The sequence below is a fragment of the Mandrillus leucophaeus genome, unplaced genomic scaffold (assembly GCF_000951045.1).
Source record: "Mandrillus leucophaeus isolate KB7577 unplaced genomic scaffold, Mleu.le_1.0 Scaffold123, whole genome shotgun sequence".
In the NCBI taxonomy this organism is placed as follows: Eukaryota; Metazoa; Chordata; class Mammalia; order Primates; family Cercopithecidae; genus Mandrillus; species Mandrillus leucophaeus.
In genome coordinates this window covers 2699062-2721004 of record NW_012100654.1, presented here as the reverse complement: position 1 = coordinate 2721004, position 21943 = coordinate 2699062, and the positions used below count along the sequence as shown (strand labels likewise).

General features: G+C 42.0%; 1 protein-coding gene across 4 annotated transcripts in view; it reads left to right on the top strand.

The window, feature by feature from the left end:
• The window catches only part of KALRN (kalirin, RhoGEF kinase), a 651545-nt gene that overhangs the window by 250746 nt on the left and 378856 nt on the right, over positions 1-21943 (top strand). For all 4 annotated transcript variants that reach the window (XM_011971540.1, XM_011971542.1, XM_011971541.1 and 1 more), the window contains exon 10: positions 10019-10141. In XM_011971540.1, the coding sequence (XP_011826930.1) occupies positions 10019-10141 (123 nt within the window). The remainder of the gene's footprint in view (positions 1-10018; positions 10142-21943) is intronic.

Below are 21943 nucleotides of genomic sequence, written 5' to 3'. Positions count from 1 at the left end.
GCCAAACTAAGTTTCATAAGTGAAGGAGAAATAAAATCCTTTACAGACAAGCAAATGCTTAGAGATTTTGTCACCACCAGGCCTGCCCTACAAGAGACCCTGAAGGAAGCACTAAACATGGAAAGGAACAACAGGTACCAGCCATTGCAAAAACATGCCAAAATGTGAAGATCATCGATGCTAGGAAGAAACTGCATCAACTAACGAGCAGAATAATCAGCTAATATCAAAATGACAGGATCAAGTTCACATATAACAATATTCACCTAAAATGTAAATGGACTAAATGGTCCAATTAAAAGACACAGACTGGCAAATTGGATAAAGAGTCAAGACCCATCCGTTTGCTGTATTCAGGAGACCCATCTCACATGCAGAGACACACATAGGCTCAAAATAAAGGGATAGAGGAACATCTACCAAGCAAATGAAGAACAAAAGCCCTTTTCCATATGCTTTCTCTATAACTATTTATTACTAACACAAATTTCCCCAAAACAGACACTATCCATTCTCATTTATTTTTCACAGTTATAATTATGTTAGCTTGGCATTACTGATGCTATTATTTGCAGCATGTATCTTGAATAATATCCATCTGCCCATGGTCATAATTAGCAGTTTTAAAGTTCTCAAATAAGTTTTTTTTAATAGTGATAATCTAATCATTCAGATATTTTTCAAGTAGATAATAGGTGATTATTTGGGCAGAGTGTATGCCCAGAAAGAGCACAAGGTTGAGACTCTGCTGAGTTGGTGCAGATCGAGAGGGAGGCTCCTGCTTGTCAGGGTTGCTTTCTGATTGAAATGAAGAGAGGGAGGAAAACATTCCCATCTGCCTTTTTAGTGTCCCTGATCTTAGAGGAAGCACTCCATCCCTTCCCCTGTGGCAGGAGGCTAGTACAGAAGACTATGGGTTCTAGTCCTCTCCGTGTGTTCCCTAGTCTCTGCAGGGCTGGGGAATGAGCTAGAGGCTTGCCTCTTGCATGCTCACATGCTTCCTGCCTGGAACCTCATGGACTCCTTGTACCTCTTCTTCCTGGTTCCCCATTTCCCATACTATACCCCAGCCACTCTGTTCTCTGCCCTACTTTCCTTCTTGCCTCTCTTCCCTTCCCCGCCATGGGCTCCTCCCTTGGTGTTTAGTTTGGTATTTATTTTGATTTTATGAATACAAACTCTGTCCTGACTGAAAAGTGGTCCTTCCATGATGAGCACGTGGGCATCTCATCTGGCAGGGGTAGGAGGCTGATGAAGCCTGGGGAGGCAGTGAGAAGTCTCTTGCCAGGAGATAGTGAACCTCAGGGCTTTATTGATCCACAGCAATTTTTAACATGTTTAATGTCCTCAATTCCTTTTTTATTGTTATATTAACAAGTGATAAGACAGTAACCATCCAGGGTACCTTTTTTCTAACAATCCCTATCCTTAGCATGTCCTTGATCTCAACATGCTAATTCTGGTATCTTGAATACTAGGCTAAAGGATAAAGAACTCACGCATGATTATTGATGAGATGCTGTTGAAGGATTCTGTGCAGAGGAGACATGTAATCAGAGTAGAGGTTTGAGGAAATCTAGTGCCAGTTTAGGGGCTGAGTTGGGGTGAGGGGAGACTGGAAACCATAGGCATGGTATGTGGCCATAGAGCATGAACAAGGGTAATGGGGAAAGTGTAGGTTTGGGAGCTTTTATGGGAAAAAAAATCACTAAAAATTTTCCATTTGTTACAGAAAATGAAGGAGGCATCACATATGAATATGTAACTGTATTTTTCAAAGTGTGGTCCTTGGACCCCTGCATTAAAATTATCTGGGCAGAGTGGAGGGCTTTTTAAAAACAGATTATCAGGCCCTATTCTACATTTCTTGACTCAGAATTTGGGAATGAGGTGGAGCCTATAATTTAAAAAGAACCTCAGGTGATTCTTAAGCATTCTAAAGTTCACAACTGCTGGCAAGAGTTTGAAGCCTTAGTGTTAAAAAGTATAGTGCCTCCAGAAACAGACAGCAAGGCACTAGGCAGAGGAGGTTCTCTCAGGGAGGTAGGAGGACCCAGCCTCCACTGTGCTGGGAGGGGACAGGTACAGGTGGGCTGGGGCTAGAGAGGCCAAGGGTTAGGGGCAGCTGAGACTTTGGGTCTCTGGACCCTCAGCTGGCTTCTACCTGACATCGGGTCTGCCAGGAGACAGAATTGCAGCTCTCAATGGAAGCACAGTCTGTACACCTGCTAATGAGTTTCCGCTGAGCCCTCTCAGAAGAATGATGGCTTCTCCTGCCATAGCAAGACATTTATTTTGATCATACTTGTTCCAAAGAGGGGACGGAAAATGAGTTGCTGGTAATTGGGCATTTCAAGTGGTGCCTGCATGCTCTCCAGTTGCAGCCAATGGGGAGCTGGGTGGTACAGGCAGCCTAGGAGCTGCTCCCCTTCAGAACTAGTGCTCAGTGTGCTGTGTGAAGAGACAGAAATAATGATGTGGTAGACTCTCCTGAGTGCTCTTCACACTGTGTGTACTTGAACCTTTAACAGAACAAAATGTCTTGTAGATGCCTGATGGCATATAAATGATCCTTCATTTACTTCAGAATAATGGCTTTCTAAATGTGGGAGGCTGAGGGCTGAGAGGTAGAAATTAAGAGAGGAGAAATCTTTAGTTTACTTAAAACATCAGGCAATTTCTTGTTTTACCCTGTAGATCAAATTATGACACAAGCTGAATAATCTATTTCAAATAAGATGACTTATCAGAGAGAACCAGGTGAGGGATCAGAGAGGTGAGATTCTGATTCCGCCTACATTTGCAAAACATCTCCATTTCTTTTCATGGGTTTTGTCCTTCCCACACAGGAAGTTTTCAAATTATATTTGTTATTCGTTTACCCATTTATTCAGCAAATACTCGGAGAAGAACACAGCAGCAAATCAAATGAACCCCCTGTTTACATAGAGCTTACAGTCAGGGGGTGGAAATAAAACAACACCCAAACCAAGCAAGTACGCCATGTGTCATATGGCGATAACTGGTGATGAGTAAGTGGAGAGCTGAATGAATGAGCAATGAGGATGCGTTTAAGAAGAGGTTCTGGGACTGGGCACTGTGGCTCATGCCTCTAATACTAGCACTTTGGGAGGCTGAGGTGAGCAGATTGCCTGATCTCAGGAGTTCAAGACCAGCCTGGGCAACATGGTAAAACCCTGTCTCTACCAAAATACAATAACATTAGCTGAGTATTGTGGTGTGTGCCTGTGGTCCTAGCTATTCAAGAGGCTGAAGCATGAGAATCGCTTGAACCCAGTAGGTGGAGGTTGCAGTGAGCCAAGATTGCGCCATTATACTCCAGCCTGAGTGACAGAGTGAGACTCTGTCGCCAAAAAAAAAGAAGAAGAAGAAGAGGTTCTGGCACATGGAATGGTACTTACAAAGTCCTTAAGACCAGAGTGGTTTCTCATGAGCTCAGATGCATTCATGGCCACCATACAGAGATTGTTTGTTAATAATTCTCTTCAAAAGGACATTTTCCAGCCGGGCATGGTGGCTCACGCCTATAATTCCAGCACTTTGAGAGGCCGAGGCAGGTGGATCACCTGAGGTCAGGAGTTCAAGACCAGCCTGGCCAACATGGCAAAACACCGTCTGTACTGAAAATACAAAAAATTACCCAGGCATGGTGGTATGTACCTATAATCCCAGCTACTCAGGAGGCTGAGGCAGGAGAATCGCTTGAACCTGGGAGGTAGAGGCTGCAGTGAGCCAAGATCATGCCACTGCACTCCAGCTTGGGCAACAGAGAGAGACTTCATCTCAAAAAAAAGAACAGAACATTTTCCCTTCTCCTTGGCAGTTAGAAAAGACTGTCTTCTGAAAGGCATTGCATCTTGATTGTATGCTGGTTGGAATAAACACAATTAGATGAGGAAGAAAGGGGGTGATTAGGGAATTATGCATAATGGCTGTTAGGTTAGCTTTCAATTCTAGTCGAGGATGTGAGCATCTCTTTTGGAAAAGACTGTTCTTGGAAAAGACTGCTTTCTGGTTGAAAAGTCAAGACAGAGAAAAGAAGATCTTCACAAGTTGTTACAAGACTGCCTGCCTGCTGTAGTGGCAAGGAGACTGGGCTCACCTGCACTGTTATCCCTAATGATGGCATTCCTGAATGGGATGGCAAAATTCCTCTCAAGACAAGCAAGGCAGGGACCTCGGCCACATATGCACTTGGCAGTTCATGGCTGTAAACAGTCATTGTGTATCTTCTGAGTGCAAGATGCAGGCAAGGATGATGTGTGGTAGAAGAGAGGGAAGGGTAGCATACAAATGGTGAAAAACCTGTACTCTTTACATCCCTCTAGGAACTAACTACCTGCCAAGTGGGACAGTGGAGAAGGTAGAGATGCACAAAGAGAAAACTTTGAGTGCAGACTGAGAGTTACAGTGGGAGTGTACAGCAGGAGACATTCACTCCAAAGTTCTGCGTTAGAGGGGTCAGTTTGAGTTCAGTTCAATTAAACATGTATTAAGCAACCACTCTGTGTTGAGTACCACACTGTGTCCTGGGAGTACAAAGAGGTTGGAGTCTAGTGTGAGAGACAGGCCTGTGGGCAATAATTGTGGTTTGAACAGAATAAGAGAAGAGAAACACCCGCTTCAGCCTGGATGGGTTATTAAGGAGTTAAGGCTTTCCATAGCCAATGATTTTGAAGTAGAGCTTAAAGGATAAGTAGGTGGTAGCCTGGGAAGTAGGTATACAAGAGGAAAGGATATGGAAAGTGACGGGGAAAACAGAGCAAAACTTAGGAGATGAGAGGCAGCTTTTAGGGTGTTTGGGGGTGAGGCAGGAACTCACCAAAGGTGGGGTTAAGAGGGAGTAGGGCCAGGCATAGGGGACTTTGTATGTCAAGTTAAGGGCTGCTCAAAAAGTATACCCCAGTGAAAAGCCCTTTTGAGAATGCATGGGTTAATTTCATTTAAGTCTGAGGGTATGCCTTTATTTATTTATTTATTTATTTATTTTTATTTGTATAAATGTACAGGGTCCAAGTATAATTTTGTTATATACATAGACTGCATAGTGGTAAAGTCAGAGCTTTTAGGCTATCCATCACCCAAATAACATATATTGTACTCATTAATAATTTCTCATCACCCACCCCCTCTCCCTTTCCAGTGTCCATTGTCTAGCACTACACACTCTGCGTCCGTGCGTCTGCATTATTTATCTTCCACATATAAGTGAGAACATGTGATATTTGTCTTTCTGTGCCTGACTTGTTTTACTCAGGATAATGGCCTCCAGTTCCATCCATATTGCTGCAGAAGACATGATTACATTCTTTTTTATGGTTGAATAGTATTCCATTGTCAATATATACCACATTTTCTTTATCTAGTCATCCATTGATGGACAATTAGGTTGAAGTTATGTTTTTAAAATGGATTTGGCATTCCTAACTTTTATTATTGGGGTTTAGGTAGATTAACAATTTATAATTTATTTTTTAGCCTTAGTGTATAAATTACTTCTTTGAAACTAAAGGCACATCTTTCCCAGAATCTGATTGACAACCATTATTGAGTACTATTTCCCATTCAAGTTCAGGGGCACAAGTCACTGCCACTTATGCCCACGAGTATCCCTTTCCATAGTCATTCTCAGAACAAGAGTGTGAGCATAGAAAGGGAAAAAAATCTTAAGAAAAAAAATACGTTATGTCTGTGCTACCCCTCATAACTCATTCAGTCCCGTACCAGTGACTAGTTCTACCTTCCACTCAGATATTCAAGACATGCCCCTGGGGGTCAGGCTTACTGCCTGCCTCTGCATCTCCCCCATAGCCAGTTACCAAGTCCTGGCAATTCTTTTCCCCCAATCTGTCTTATCTATAGACACTGCCATTGGCCTTGCATGAGTCACCATCACGTCTTGTCAGAATTTCTGCCTCCTGTTTTCCTTTCTCTACTCTTGCCTTCTCCAGTTGATCCTCCACAAAGCAGTCAGAGCTATATATATATTTATACACACACACACACACACGCATATACACACACACATATATTTGAGATAAGGTCTCACTCTATTGCCCAGGCTGGAATGGTGATATCACAGCTCACTTCAGCCTGGAACTCTTAGGCTCAGGGGATCCCCCCTCCTCAGCCTCCTACATAGCTGGAACTGCAGGTGTGCACCACCACGCCTGGCTAATTTTTTTGTAGAAACAGAGTTTTGCCATGTTACCAAGGCTTGTCTCAAATTCCTAGGTTCAAGCAATCCACCTGCCTCTGCCTCCCAAAGGGATAGGATTATAGGCATAAGCCACTGCACCTAGTCAGTCAGAGCAATAATTTTTAACTGGAAATGAAAAGTGTCTTTATCCTCCTGGCAGCGGCTCTTCAGTGGCTCTTAGGATGAACACTGGATTCTTCTGTTCAGCACACCACGGCTCACCACAATCTGGTACCTGCCTTTGCAGGGTCCATTTCCTACTTATCCCCTATGCAAGCCATGCTGGTCATTTCAGTTCCTAATTTGGTTAAATCCTACTCTCTCTCAGATCTCAGCTAAACCTCACTTCTCCTGAGAAACCTTCTGTGACTCCCCAGAGAAGATGCATTTGGCTGTTGGTACTTTTCACCTTTGCAATGAATGACGAATTGTATGATTTAGTGTGTAGTGCTTGTTACCCCTGTAGACTGAGTTCCCAGCATCAGGCCATGCCTGCCTTTTTACTGCTGCTCCCCCCTCTCCAGAGCTGCTCTAGTGCCTGGCACTGTGGTACAATAAGACTATTTAAATAAATATCTGAATATGTGAATACTTACATACCCACACATGCTTCTCTGCTGCCTGAGGACCCCTCAGACGAAAACAAAAAGATAAAACCTCCAAAGTTAGAAATGCTCAAATACCAATTCAGAGCCATCGATAGGTATGAATGACTCTCATGCTGTATACCCTGACTATGATGGTAATTGAGTATTTTAAATATGCCTTGTAGATGAGGAGAAATTATTCAGGAATAAGATTATAAGGAGTACCTTGATGGACGCTTGTACTTAGGTAGGGTCTGGGATTTGACTAGAAAGTCAATTTATTCTTTAACCAGTGATGTTCAGATTCTGGAGCCTGATTTATCTTAATGGAACACACTAGAAACTGACAAATATCTAGAATCTCAAGCCACACATAAATTTATAGTGTGTAATGTAATTGTCAGGCACTGCTGGTGTCTGCTCAGGAACATGTTTCTCTGCTGCGCAGGATCTGCATGGAAAGTCAGATTGTACTCCCGAGGTTGGAGGACATGGAATCAGGGTCGAGACGGTGTGTGGTCTAAATACGTGTATGACGCAGTGATGGCTCTAAATGAACCATCTGAAATAAAATAGAAATTAGAATCTTTAACAGTACTTCATATATTGACTATGTTTATCTAGCCGCGAGTACTTTTTCAGTCTGGATTACTAAAGAAATTTTGTTAACTTTCCTAAATTATTTGCTTTTTGATTTGTTAAATTGATTTCTGCGTAGCTCCTGAACTTTCGTTGAAATTGCACATATTTTCCCTACAGCTTCAATTCTAATGGCAGAAATTGGACTAAATGATGGCACTATAACATCACAGAGCAATCAAAGTTATGTTAAAATGAAGTAAAAGCTTCTCAAATATGAAAGAAATAGGTTTTTAAGTGATGAAGGCATAGCCAATTAAGTAAAACTAAGTGTCACTAACTAATAATAAATTGACATTTTAAAGAAAGCAAAGTACTGAAAAAGGAAACAAATTGCCTTTTAAAAAATATTTAAAAGTTGTAAAATCGTTTCTGGGGAGTGCAGACGCTGTATGTGGGTGAACTAGTAGATGGAAAATATTCCTCTTCAACCAATTTACTTCAGAATAACCAATTTTCTTAAAGCTAGAGATAAAAAATGAAATAAAACTCATGAAAACACTGCGAGACAAGCAATTCATACTTACGTGCTCAAAACTAAATTTAAAAAATTGTGGTCTGAAAAATCTGTTATAAATTCCAACACATTCATAAACGACCACTGGTAGTTCTTTAATATGCAAAAAATTATCCTCAAACCTCAATTTGTTTTCAGAAGGGATTGATGAAAGTTTATGCCTTAAAATCCTAAAACTTTACTATAGTTGGCACCTAATATACGGGAAACTTTGTGACTACAAAGTATTTGCCTTTGACCTTGCATGCTGAAGCTCATAAATCCCCTGACAGTACAGAATTGTGAGATCTAATTGTGGCAAGCCAAGTAAAAATACACTCTCTTGATTTTTTTGGTTGAAGTTTCACCGTAAGTAATTCTAGAGAAATGTAGGCTCTTCTAAGAGAGGAACATGTAAAGTTCCTTTCAGTGCTGCCTTTCAGTATTTGCAAAAGGTAAAAATTCGGCACTACCACAATTTCTTTTTAGGGCTGTGCCTCCAGAATACTTAAAATATGTATATTGCCAGAATATATTATAAAGTTTTTAAAATATCCATAGATAACGTTTAGATGAATTCATTTTTTATTTACAAAAAACTTCTTTTCTTCATGATGATGGACAATTACTCCACCTGTCTTCATTAAGTGGATATTTGTTAAGCCTCATTTTTATATTCATATGTACCTTTCTCTGAACTAGCACAATCATAATGTGGGCTTTGTGATCCTGTCACCAAAGACTTTGAAAATGTTCGCACTTTGCACACTGCAGATATTAAAATATCCCAAATGTCAGAGAACTCCCATGCCTGTAGTCTATGGAATGATTTGGTTCTACCTCTGTTTGCTACAGGGCAATCCGTCTGAGACACAGGAATGAGTTAAACCATCTTTTTAAATAGACCTAGTTCATCTAAGTCATTTTCCAATAAGTTCTTCCAAAATCTGGAAAGGCTAGTACATCATTAATCAAATGTTTAGTTCATGGTTAATATTGCAGGCAGTGAGTGGACTCACTTGAGTTTTAGCAGGATCTATAACAGGTGTGTCTATACTGTAATTCTGATTTAATTGTGGTCACCCGATTTACTGAGCACCAACTTGTCAGAGATCAAAAGATGATCTCTGGGATGCACGCATTTTTGTTAGGCCATCTGCAAGAATGCAAAATGAGTATTAAAGGCTTTGATCCTCCCTGCACGTCAAGGCTTTTACTAAGGGATTTCCATCCTGCCTCTCAAGTGCCCCTCAGGAAAACTTCTTTTCCACCCTTCTTAGCTTCCCCTCTCTCTCACCCCTCTATTGCCCAGGCTTCTGTGTTCCAGTGTCTCTAAATACCAAAGAAACTGTATTGAAGCCAAATCACTAGATCTTTAGCCTGAAAGAACATAAAGTCTCCACTACTTCCCAAGAGACTCAGATACTAAAGGACTTAGGATGCAAATACTTTAATTTATACATTTGTTTGTTTGGTTAGTTGGTATCGATTGGAGGAGGAAGATGGAAAGAAGCCAGAGGGGGCTATTGTCCTAGTGTTCAGATATCATGAGCATCCAACTGGGGACTGACTACCCTGGACTTTGCTTTCAAGATTAGGAAGGGGCGTCCCAGGAGCATAATAGGCAGGATCCCCATGACTGGTTGCCATTGCTGTTTGCATTCTTATGGCAGAGTGACCGATGAGTAATGAGGGCCAAGATACTGCCCAAACTGCTACTACCTAATTTCCTGCCAATATCTTTATGTGATTGGGTAGAAGTGGTGAGGGGGTTAAACTGTGCCTGGTGTGTAGCTTGTTTAAAATAATGAACTAAGAAAATGGAAAAAGTAATGGACGGATAATATGGAGATCAAAAAGGGTAAGTTGAATTTAGTTAAGGGTGGGACTGTGATATTGCCAGTGACAGTGATGAAATCCCATGAACTCACAGCAGATTGACCATTTCCACCTGAACTGCTGCTTTACAATTGAGATGGGATGTGGGGGTGGTTAGGACTCTGGCAGTTGCACATGTTGTCACGTGTCTTTCCTTCTGCTAGGAAGTCATAGTTGCTGTTATCCTTCTTTGACCAGGTGTTGGACTGGATTGAAAACCATGGTGAGGCCTTTCTCAGCAAACACACTGGAGTTGGAAAGTCCCTACATCGAGCCCGGGCCCTGCAGAAGAGGCACGATGACTTTGAAGAGGTGGCTCAGGTGAGATGCTCTGTGTGTGTGTGTGTGTGTGTGTGTGCGTGCGTGTGTGTGTGTGTGTGTGTTTGTGTCTAGATGAGGGAGACCAGCGCTGTGGCTTTGGTGTTTGGTGAGGCTTGCTGGGTTGATAGCCTGTGGCTGCTGGGCTGCCTTCCTGCCTGATGCAAGGAGTCCTTTGTCTTCTATTGGATTCTAGGTGAGTGGTAAAATAGTTGCCCATATTTATGATCTTTCAAAAAAATCTTCCTGCTGGTGTGATCTAAAAATGCCTTGTCCACAAGGTGGTGCTGGCAGGAGGGAATGACATTATTAGATTCCTCATCACCCCAGGGCTGCTGCTTATGGTTGTTACTGCCAGTGAGTGAGAGCTAAAAATCAGTCCCAGCTCTACTTACAAAGCCACATACCTTCCAGGACCTGGAGAAACAGGTGACACCTGCTCACCAGCCATGCACTCACAGGGCTGAATGTGCCCAAAGAACCTGCCTTGGTGTCATTTGGACAATATTTAAACTTCCATTTATATAATGTTCAGTCTTTTAGCTGAGCTGCACACCTGATCCAAAAAGGGCACCATTTCTGAATTTGCGCAAAGATGTTGTATGAGAGGCCCTGGCCATTTGTCTAATAGTATAATTGTTTTAAAGTGTTTTTGTTCAGAGCCTTCATCTTAAAAATGTTATCCTAACTCTGTTATATTTCTCCACTGGGGAGTTTTCCAAATGGGTCCTGAGAATTTTCATTTTCAAGATGAAATACTACTCTCCAGTTATTTTATCAGGTGTGATCAGCTGCCATGTAAAACAAAATAATGAAGAATAAGGCAGGGAGGGTGCCCATATGGGACAGAGGGGTAAGTGCTGCTGAAGGAGTGAGGATGACAGAACTAGGTTTTGCCACATCACTGCTTTAGCCAGAGCTGACTTCAGTCCCACCAGGCAGACAGCCCTCAATGTGGGCCCCACTTTGGGCATTGTGCAGAGCCCTAGGCCTCACCCAGGGAGGCTCCCAGCCCTAGACAGACTATGTGCTATGGATGCAAAAAGAGATGGTATGTCAACAACTGAGCAAGAACAGGAAGGTCATGGAGCATTACTGCCTCTCTAGGGGAGCTGCAAGCATATGCTGAAAATTGAGAGGCCTTATAGGAGCCAGAAAGACCATGTCAGCAGTGACCTGAGCCCAGGGAGTATGGGTGGATTAGACCCAGCCTGTGAGATGAAGAAAGCCTCATATGGAACCCTTGTGCACTGTTGATGAGAGTGTAAAATGGTGCAGCCACTGTGGAAAACAGTGTGGAGGGTCCTCAAGAATTAACAATAGAATTACCATAGATCCAGCAATTCCACTTCAGGGTGTATCCCTAACAGAATTGAAAGCAAGGACTCAAATAGATTTTTTTTTTTTTTTTTTTTTGAGACATAGTCTCGCTCTGTTGCCCAGGCTGGAGTACAGTAATGTGATCATGGCTCACTGCAACCTTCGCCTCCTGGGTTCAAGTGATTCTCCTGCCTCAGCCTCCTGAGTAGCTAGGATTATAGGCGCCTGCCACCACACCTGGCTAATTTTTTGTAAAAATGGGATTTCACCTCGTTGGCCAGGCTGGTCTCGAACTCCTGACCTCAAGTGATCCACCCACCTCAGCCTCCCAAAGTTCAGGGATTACAGGCGTGAGCCACTGTGCCCAGCCATCAAACAGATATTTATATACCCATGTTCACAATATTCAAATGGTGGAAACAACTCCAATGTCCATTGACGGATGCATGGATAAACAAAATGTGGTCTATTCATATAATGGAATATTATTTAGACTTAAAAAGGGAGGGAATTCTAACATATGCTACAACATGGATGAACCTTGAAGACATTATGCTAAGTGAAATAAGTCATTCACAAAAAGGATAAATATTTTATGATTCTACTTATACCTAGAGTAGTCAAATTCATAGAGATGGAAAGTAGAATGGTGGTTGTCAGAGGCTGGGGGTAAGGGAGGAATAGGGAGCTATTGTTTAATGCAAGCTTATCCAGCCCATGGCCCACAGGCTGTATGTAGCCCATGATGGCTTTGAATGTGGCCCGACACAAATTGGTAAACTTTCTTAAAACATTATGAATTTTTCTGCAATTTTTTTAAGCTCATCAGCTGTCATTCGTATATTTTATGTGTGGCCCAAGGCAATTCTTCTTCCAATGTGGCTCAGGGAAGCCAAAAGATTGGACACCCCTGGTTTAATTGATACAGAGTTTCAGTTTTGCAAGATGAAGATGAAGAGTTCTTGAGATAGATGATGGTGATAGTTGCACCACAACACTGTGAATGTACTTAATACCACTAAATTATACACTTTTTTTTTTTTTTTGAGACGGAGTCTCGCTCTGTCACCCAGGCTGGAGTGCAGTGGCGTGATCTTGGCTCACTGCAAGCTCCGCCTCCCGGGTTCAAGTGATTCTCCTGCCTCAGCCTCCTGAGTAGCTAGGATTATAGGCGCCTGCCACCACACCTGGCTAATTTTTTGTAAAAATGGGATTTCACCTCGTTGGCCAGGCTGGTCTCGAACTCCTGACCCCTTGTGATCCGCCCATCTCGGCCTCCCAAAGTGCTGGGATTACAGGCTTGAGCCACCGCGCCCGGCCAATTATACACTTTAAAATGGTTAAAATTGTAAGTGTTATATTGTTACATTTTACCACAATACAAAAAAAGAAAGCCTCCTAGCCAGTGAGGACCTTCGGCAAGATGCAGCACAGATCTAAAATATCTGAGTGGCCATGCATCCTGGGTCATTCCTCTCTAGGCTGTTAGGGAGCCAAGGATGGGAGAGGGCCACATGTATCCCCTGACGGCTGAGAATGGAGGTTGTAGTACGTGGGGTGGTCTGTTGGAATAGGGCCATCCCATAGCTTTGGTGCTTCTGCCTGTGGGCTGTCCTATGGCTCAGCACTTCTCACTTAGAAAGGACATCCCCAAAGCTACCCATAGCTCTGACCCAGCTCAATCCTCCTTGCCCTCTGCCTGATATAGCCTCAGAGGCAATGCCAACCTTGGTTGTAGGCCCATGTTTTGATTATAGGCCACAGTTTTTGCATTTTGTTACAACCAAGCAAGACCCATGGCCACCCCAGGCCCATTTTTCCCGACTGTTCCTCCACCTTCTCGCTGATACCTGATACTCCTTTCATGTGGGACAATGCTTTTCCATCAGCAACAAAAACACATGAATTTAAATTCATGCTAAAGAAAGAATGGGCACATTTTTGAGAGCTTATGTTTCCATTATATATCTTATGCCAATCCTGAGTGATAGGTAGTATTTGCCTTGTTTTATACAAGACAACACTGAGGCTTAGAAAGTTCTTCCATGTGCCCAAGTCATCCAGCTTGTCAGGGGCTCTGCTGAGATTCAAACCCAGGTCTGTTGGATTCCAGAGTCATGTTCTTATCCTAATTCCATGCTGTCCTTCCTTATTGAGGTAAAGGAAGTGAGCATAAAATTCATTTCTGAGTGCCCATTTGCTTATGGAAAGTGTGGGACAAAGACAAAGGGGGTGAGGGTGGGTGATGTTGCCGCCCTTATTGACATCGATTACAACTTTCCTCTGGCCCTTCCAATGAGTAATCCACTGGCATGATCCACACCTCCCTGACTCTGCTTTCTGATAAGACTGTATTTTTTTGAAAGAGAAGACAGAGTTCTAACTTCCAAAAGGCTCATCCTTTTAGGAGGAGTGTTTGCTCTGGAAAGGAGAAAAGCAGATATGAGCTACGAAGGGAGCACTTTACCTAGGGTTCGTGAGCCATCTCATTACCCTGAAATTAGCCTCCAGAGCTGGATCTTGTAGTTGGGGAATTAATCCTACCTTATTCTGTGGTCCCCACTCTGGGAGATGGAGCGGCCCAGCATCCTGGGGTTGTTAGTCCACATAGGAAAACCAATGCTGACTACAGTGAAGGCAGGTTGGCTGTCTGTAGCAGCCTGCCTGAGACCTGCTTTGTTCTGTACTGCGTGATTGCCATGTTTAGGTGGTGAAAATGGGGTGATCTAGGCAGGAAAGGGTTCTTCTTTCTCTCTTGCTTCTGCTCTCAATTAGATGAGGGCCATTGGGAGAAGAGGAGTGGATTTAATCAGGAATTGAAAAGTTCTTCAGTAAGAAGAGCAATGACAGAAAGCCCAAAGCATGGACACTCTTATTCTTTGTTTGGGTTGCTGTTTATGAGATGTGGTCAGGAAGGCTATATATGCTGCGGGGTAGGAGCCTGGGGTAACTTATAAGCAATACTCTAAAGGGTCGTGATTCTGTGAAGGGACCTCTTTCAGCCTTATCATTTAGGATTCCTTTACCTGAGACTGAAAATGAGAGAGGAATTCTGAGTACCCATTCTCTGTATTTAGGTTCAAAAAACTGTCTTGAATCAAAGCAGAAAGAGAGCTATTACATCTGTCACAGATCCTGGAAATTTGTCCTTCTGAAAGGAAAAGCAAGCCCTCAACAGAGGGAATGGCTACCCACGGGGAGGGGTTGAGGCAGTGTAAAGCCCCTGAACAAGTACATCTCCACTCTTGGGATAGTGGAGGCATCTGTGATTCTTACCAGTGGTTAGTCTTTGTAGTAAAGACATTTAGGGCAGCTATTAAAATAGACATAAATGATAGCTTTGAAGAATTTATGTGGCAATCCATTATCCTTCATTAAACTTTAACTTTTGTGTTTAATAGCTCTTGAACAAATTTTAAACAAATTCTTCAAATACCCTTTGAAGATGAATTAAATATTTGAGTCCTCAGTTCATCCTGCAGATGGCACTCTTTGAATAGCCGACCTAGAAGCTGAGCTGACTGGGGAAAGGCTTTGCAGTCATGACAGCCTCCCTAGGGAGGAAGCCAACATTCAGAGCGAAGGTCCAGGAAGGGATACACCAGGGGATCTGTGTCTACAGTTATCTAGTCCAAGCTGCTGAGGTTGTGCGTGCTCAAACAGAAGACCTGGGCACTGGCGGGAACCCCTCCTGCTCCTTAGGTCGAATACTGGACTCAGTTTGCCTATAATCTCATCAAATGACTCAGGCCACCGAGTAGAACAGTTTTTAAGAGACACATATTTTTTGTGGTACATTAGGTATCATCAATAATATAAACAAGTGTAAGATGGAGTTGCTGCCCATAATAGGATGGCTGTCAGGGGATAGATGTGTCCATGTCTGCCCCGGTGGTGGAATAGAATGTGGTAATGTTATTTGTTAATTGTCATGAGATATTTGCTACTACGAGGTAGGACAGTACTCAAGTGCCTGTGGTTTACATAACAGCTGTGCCTGCTCTGCTAGTGGCCTGCTTTATGGCCTCATTATCTGAAATGCCAGATTTTCTGTATGCTAATTTAGTCAAAAATTAGCAAGTGTTTACATTCAAATATATATTATCTGAAGTCTCAGAGCACCAAATCACATTTAAGCAGCTAGGCATATTAAGTAGTATTAGTGTAACATTTTTGAAAGAGCAGACAATTTAAAGAAAGACTTAAAGAAATAGAAAACCATGGGCACAATTAAGTACTTTATTCTGTAATCTCTGGTTACTTGTTTATCTGTCCAACCCTTGTGGATTTTTTGTTTTGTTTTGTTTTGTTTTGTTTTTTGTCAAACTTGAGTAGAACACACTTTAAAAAAATCATTCTGAAACTGGAAACCATCATTCTCAGCAAAGTACCACAAGAAGAGAAAACCAAACACTGCATGTTCTCACTCATAAGTGGGAATTGAACAATGAGAACACATGGACACAGGGAGGGAAACATCACACACTGGGGCTTGTCAGGGCATCGGGGACTGGGGGAGGGATAGCATTAGGAGAAATACCTAATGTAAATGATGGGTTAATGGGTGCAGCAAACCAACATGGCACATGTATACCTATGTAACAAACCTGCACGTTGTGCACATGTACCTCAGAACTGAAAGTATAACAATAAAAAATAAGAGCTATTATGAAAGAAGAATTAACAGAATGAATGGATAATCCAAACAAGTGGTAAGAGAAAGAGTCAATGATGACAAATGTTCTGAACTCTGTAGGCAACTGCATTGTGCTATCTTGATACTTTGTTGACTTAGTAAAACTGGAACTGTAAAAAAAAATCATTCAAAGTAGGTAAGAATAGAGGAAAGGCATTTTAGTGGATTTATCAGTGACCTCGCCCACTGAAGATACTCTGATACACTGAAGATACAATCAGCAAACCTACCATAGTAATAAGGGCAAAATAAAATAGGATAATCCACAGAGATGGAAGGTCTGTGCCCTCAGAGTTGAACAATAGCCCTCATCAATTTTCATTTCCCATCAAGTTTCTCTGTTGGGCACTGTGAAAAGTTAAGAATTCCACAGTTTCTGTCTTGAGGAACTCAAAATCTAATTTTAAAAAATGCATCAAACATGTCCTAACCTTCTAAGAAATTCCGTGGCATGAAAGGAGGCTTAATGTTTGCTCTTTTAAGGTTTTCAAGGGGCATTTCCAGTAAAAGCTACTTCATCTGGCAATTCAATTAATATGCAATGATGCAGTGACCTTCAAAGTAAGTTCCTTCTTTCTCTTCTTGCCAGAGATGATGACCAATTATAGCAGCTGCAAATGCAAGCAGAAGGAAAAGGTGGGAGAGCTTAAATAGATGCTTTTTCACACTCTAGCTTCTTAGCAAGGATGAAAGATTCTTAGGCAAATGAAAAAAAAAAATAGTGAGGAAGAAAGCCGGGAAAATGCAGAAAAATTAATGTCATGAAGTGGGAAAGTGGAGGAATGTGAAGCAGCAAAGAAATAAAGGACAGTCTTGGTCTTTGGATCTTGCATGAAATGTTTCCCGTTGGGTTGGATTCAGAACCTTCCCTCCCTGGAGCACTAGGGAGAAGTTACTGGTATGAGCTGATGGGAGATGGTCTGGTGATCACACTCAGGATAAAAAAAGATGTTACATCTTAACTTCCAGTCAAGGGTTTTGAAGGTCACTTTGTGTGGATATGATGTAGAAAATTGGGAGAGGGCAGGAGCCAATATCCAAGATGTTGTAGAGAGCCTACCATGAACCTCTTGTTAACCCCATGAACTGTCACTCACATTTGCTGCTTCCTTTGGGGAACAAATGGCACATTCAGAAGAAATTGGGGCTTTGTTCCTAATGACTTAAGTTCTGAGTAACAAACTGGAAGATTTGAAACCACAGGTGGTGTTTTTATCTCTCGTTCCATGTAATGGCAGTAACTACAGCAAAGAAGGGAAGCTTTGAGAAACAAATGCCTGCCTATGTAGATGGTGTTTCAAAAAGTTTTCTGAACTGTGTTCTGCAGAGCCAGGATGGTGGGCTTCTGGCAAGGGATGGAGTGCATCTTGTAAGGACTGGGAAGGATATACGTTGGCAGAAACCTTGATAATCTATATAGAAAGATTTAAATGAATTTTAAAGTAGAGGGAGAAAGTTAACCCAGTGAAGCCAAATTCAGATATGTTAGGCTTTACACAGGTGACATAGAAAAAGTGTGTTATAAATAAAATGTGCTTAGATAACCTTAGGTTTAAAAAAATACCAAGAATATAGGTTGCAGACAATATTTTTAGGCTTCTTTATAAATAAACCAACAAAAGGCATGTGTAACAAGTAGTGCACTTAAACTTTTAACACAAGAAGATAAATATAATAGGTAGTACTGAGACCTCAGGATATTGAGCTCATAACTAGAAAATGGCAGTAGAAGAGGATTCTTTGTTGAAAGGACTTGTTCTAATGGGAGGAGTGACATTGTATCAGAATGCTTCATATCTATGTGAAATCTACAAACCTGAGGGTAGAACCTTATGCAGAAATAATATGAAGATAAGAGGAACACAGAAATGAGCCATCATGTTAGTGGAGAGGACCATAGTCTGCTCCATGAAATGGAAGATATGGAAAATGCTGTTCTGAGATTATTTCAGTTCTGGTCAAGGAAAACTATGGTCATAGTGGGAGTCCTCAAGCTCCCTGGAATCTCCTGGAAAAGTCTGTGACTCTGTAAATGAAATCAGTCAAGTAGGTTAGAGCAAAGGGTTCTATGTGGTAGAATGTGAATCATTGTAGAAAAGCTCAAAAACTGTAGTTTGTGTCTAAACTCCCAAGAACTTTGACCTGTAGATGCAAGGAGTTAGACTTTATTCTTAGAGCAGAGAGGAATGTTAAAGGCTTTTGCGTGATAATATAAATTAAAATATAATATCTAAACCAGAGAAATAATAATTATACTGTCATTGTTTAGATCACATATGGAAAATTGTGCCTAATTCTGGAAAATATATTTTTAAAAAGATATTGACAAAATACACCACGATTGTTGGAAGGCTACCAGGACTGTGAAGCTGAAGTAACTGGATATGTTCCGTTTCAAGTAAAGAACGTTTTATGGAAGGCGGGGATGATGGGTTTGATAATTGAAGGCTTCCTATAGATGAAATAAGAATAAAAGGTACAGTGAAGCCAATTTTAGCTTAATTCAGGTGTAACTTCTAACCACAGGTTGCTTTTTTATGAGCTGTCCAAACCAGAGTGAAGTGCCTTGTGATATAGTATGCTTCTTCTCACTGGAGGTTTTCTGATACAGGCAACCTTTTTTCCTTAGGATTAAACACCCTCAAGTCTCTCCCATCTTTTTTTTTTTTTTGAGACAGAGTCTCGCTCTGCCACCCAGGTTGGAGTGCAGTGGCGCAATCTCGGCTCACTGCAACCTCTGCCCCCCAGATTCAAGTGATTCTCCTGCCTCAGCCCTCCAAGTAGCTGGGATCAAAGGCATGAGCCACTACACCCTGCTAATTTTTATCTTTTTAGTAGAGATGGGGTTTTACTATGTTGGCCAAGCTGGTCTTGAACTCCTGACTTTAAGTGATCCACCTGCCTTGGCCTCCCAAAGTGCTGGGATTACAGGTGTGAGCCACTACGCCTGGCCTCTCCCATCTTAAAAACAAATTAATACGAATGCAAGCCACCAAGAATAGCTTCTCTGAACTCTTACTTTCCCCTCTGTTTCTCCTTCTCTTTGTAGTCCAAGTTCTTGATAGAAGAGTTTGTATTTGCCACCTCTACTTCCTCACCTCCTCCATTCCCCTTGACCCCTGCCATTGGGCTTTTGTTCCCTCTGGCCCACTGAGGTTAATCTTCCAGGGACTCCAACAGGACTCTCTGGTTTTATTTGCTAACTTTATTATTTATTGCTAAATCCAAAAGACACTTAACAGATTTTTTTTTTTTTTTTTGAGACAGAGTTTCTCTCTTGTCGCCCCGGCTGGAGTGCAATGGTATGATTTCGGCTCGCTGCAACCTCCGTCTCCCGGGTTCAAGTGATTTTCCTGCCTCAACCTTCCGAGTAGCTGGGATTATGGGTGCCTGCCACCACGCCCAGCTAATTTTTGTATTTTTAGTAGAGACGGGGTTTTGCCATGTTAGCCAGGCTGGTCTTGAACTCCTGACCTCAGGTGATCTGCCCACCTTGGCCCCCCAAAGAGCTGGGACATCGTGCCCTGTTGGTTTCCTTATGACTTTCTGACTGGTCCTGATTAAACTCTTTTCCCTTTTCCCCAGGATTTGTTCCTCAGATCTTCTCTTCTCACTTTATACACACTCCCTGAACAATTTAGACTCTCTCTCAGTCTCAACAGCCACCCCTGCTCTGATGGCTTCCAAATCCATGTCTCATTTCTGGTTTCACCCCTGGGTTCCATATTTGTAAACCCATTGGCTCTGTGGACACCTCTGCTGCAATTTTCAGAGGGTTCCTAAACTCAGTGTGTCCAAAGTTTATTATATCACCTCCTACCCCTTCTGATGTGCTCTTATTCCTACATTCCTTATACCAGTGAAGGCCACCAACCACCCACTTGCTTGAGGCAGAAACTTGGGAGTCATTCTTGATTCCTCCCTTGCTCTTCCTCGTCATTGTCTATTGCAAAGTCTTATTGATTCTGCCTCTTTCGTATGTTTCTTTCCTTCCATCCCTATTGCCACTGCCTTAGATCAGAGCCTCATTATCTCTTGCTTGGAATACTGCAATAGCCTTCTGTTTTCCCTGACTCCAGTCATTGTCTTAAATCTATCCTCACACTGCCACAATAGTGGCTTTCCTCAAATTCAGTCTCATCATGATCTCCATTGGTTATGGAATCTGTAGATGGCTTCCCATCAGGATAAAGTTCAAACTCTTAATAATATAAACCCTTTGTGACCTGCCCATTACTTTGTCTGGTTTTAGCTTTTACCCTTCCTGTGTTGCCTGTATCCCACCATGTATTCCTGTTTTCCTGAGCATGCTCTGCTCTAAAGTCTCAATATTGTCTCCTTAATCCTTCTCACTCCTTTAACTGACCAGCTTCTATTCACCTTCAAACACTTGTCTCAAATATCATCTCTTCCAGGAAGCCCTCTGTGGCCTCCTTGGTTTGGATTGGATGCCCCTTTTCTAGTCACCTAGTTACTCTGGTCATATCTCTATTATGGTAGTTAGCACAGTGCCATAATCAGTTTTATGCTGTCCTCACTCTCTGACTGGACTGTGATCTTCCTCAGAGCAGTAATTTTGTCTCAGTCTATTTAAACCAATGCCTAGCACAGTGGTAACCCTGACATGCAATGGACACTTGAAAGATAAACGAATGAGTGATATGGAATGAATGCCTTTGTTGGGCGGTTATCAGGCCAGATGATCTCTGAGGTCCCTCTCAGCTCTAAGAATGATAAGAGAGGTAGATCTGATGAATATTTATAAGAACACAGGCTCCAGAACCACATAACTTGAAACATAACTGAGTACTATCCTGACAGAATTAGCAAGACTGCCCTGTGCTAGGGGTCACCCTGAATAGCCCCAGTGCAGGGTTTGGCACTCTAGAGGAAGCATCTTTTGAGTCAAATTTTGAGTGAGTTCTTTGGACTCTTTTGTATTTTTTTAATTAAAGAAAGCCAAAAAAATTCAGATGAAGCTATAGGAAACCACTCTTGACAAGAAGAAATGGCTGTACTTACTGTGTCCATTTTCCCAGCTCCACTACGTTTCCATGATTTATCCAGCTGGAATCATTCTCATCACACTGAGCCTGACCACCAGAGGTGGCTTTAACCTTCTCTCTTCGTTAGCTGAAATGTAAGGACGTCTTTTTTTCTCTTTTTAAAAACTCGCTGTTGTTACAGGTGAGTAAGATTGGTCTTTTTCAAAGAGATCTGAAAGGCAACAACAAAACAAAAATTAGATAGAAGTGGTATACTGTATATTGACTTTGTATTCAGCATACTGATTTTGAGTCCAAGACAACTCTTCTAGTCACAGACTGCTTTTGATTCAATATAACCAATGTTCACTGGTTGCCATTTTTTCCTTCTCCTTTTTGAGACGGAAATGGCCTTCATAACAACAACAATGATAACACCTGCTGAGTACTTTCTATGTGCTGGGCACTGTTCAAATTATTTTTCTTATGTTAACTTATTTATTTCTCACAACATCCCATGAGTTATTAATATATATTTCTAATTCCCATTTATAGATAGGGAATTTGAGGCACAGAGACTAAATGAGTAGCTGAAGTTGATAGACCTAGTGAGTGGTGGAGCTCAGATTCAAGCTCTAGTAGTCTGGTTCCAGAGTCCAGGCTGTCAACCACCCTGCTGTGGAGTCTCTTGATTCAAAAGAACCTCAGATGTCTCTGGGATCAGGCCTGGTGTGGTCCTCATTTCCGTCCCAGAGCCAGTTCCTAGCCCTCTTTCCGTGTGTGGATCTGGGTCATCCCTCAGGC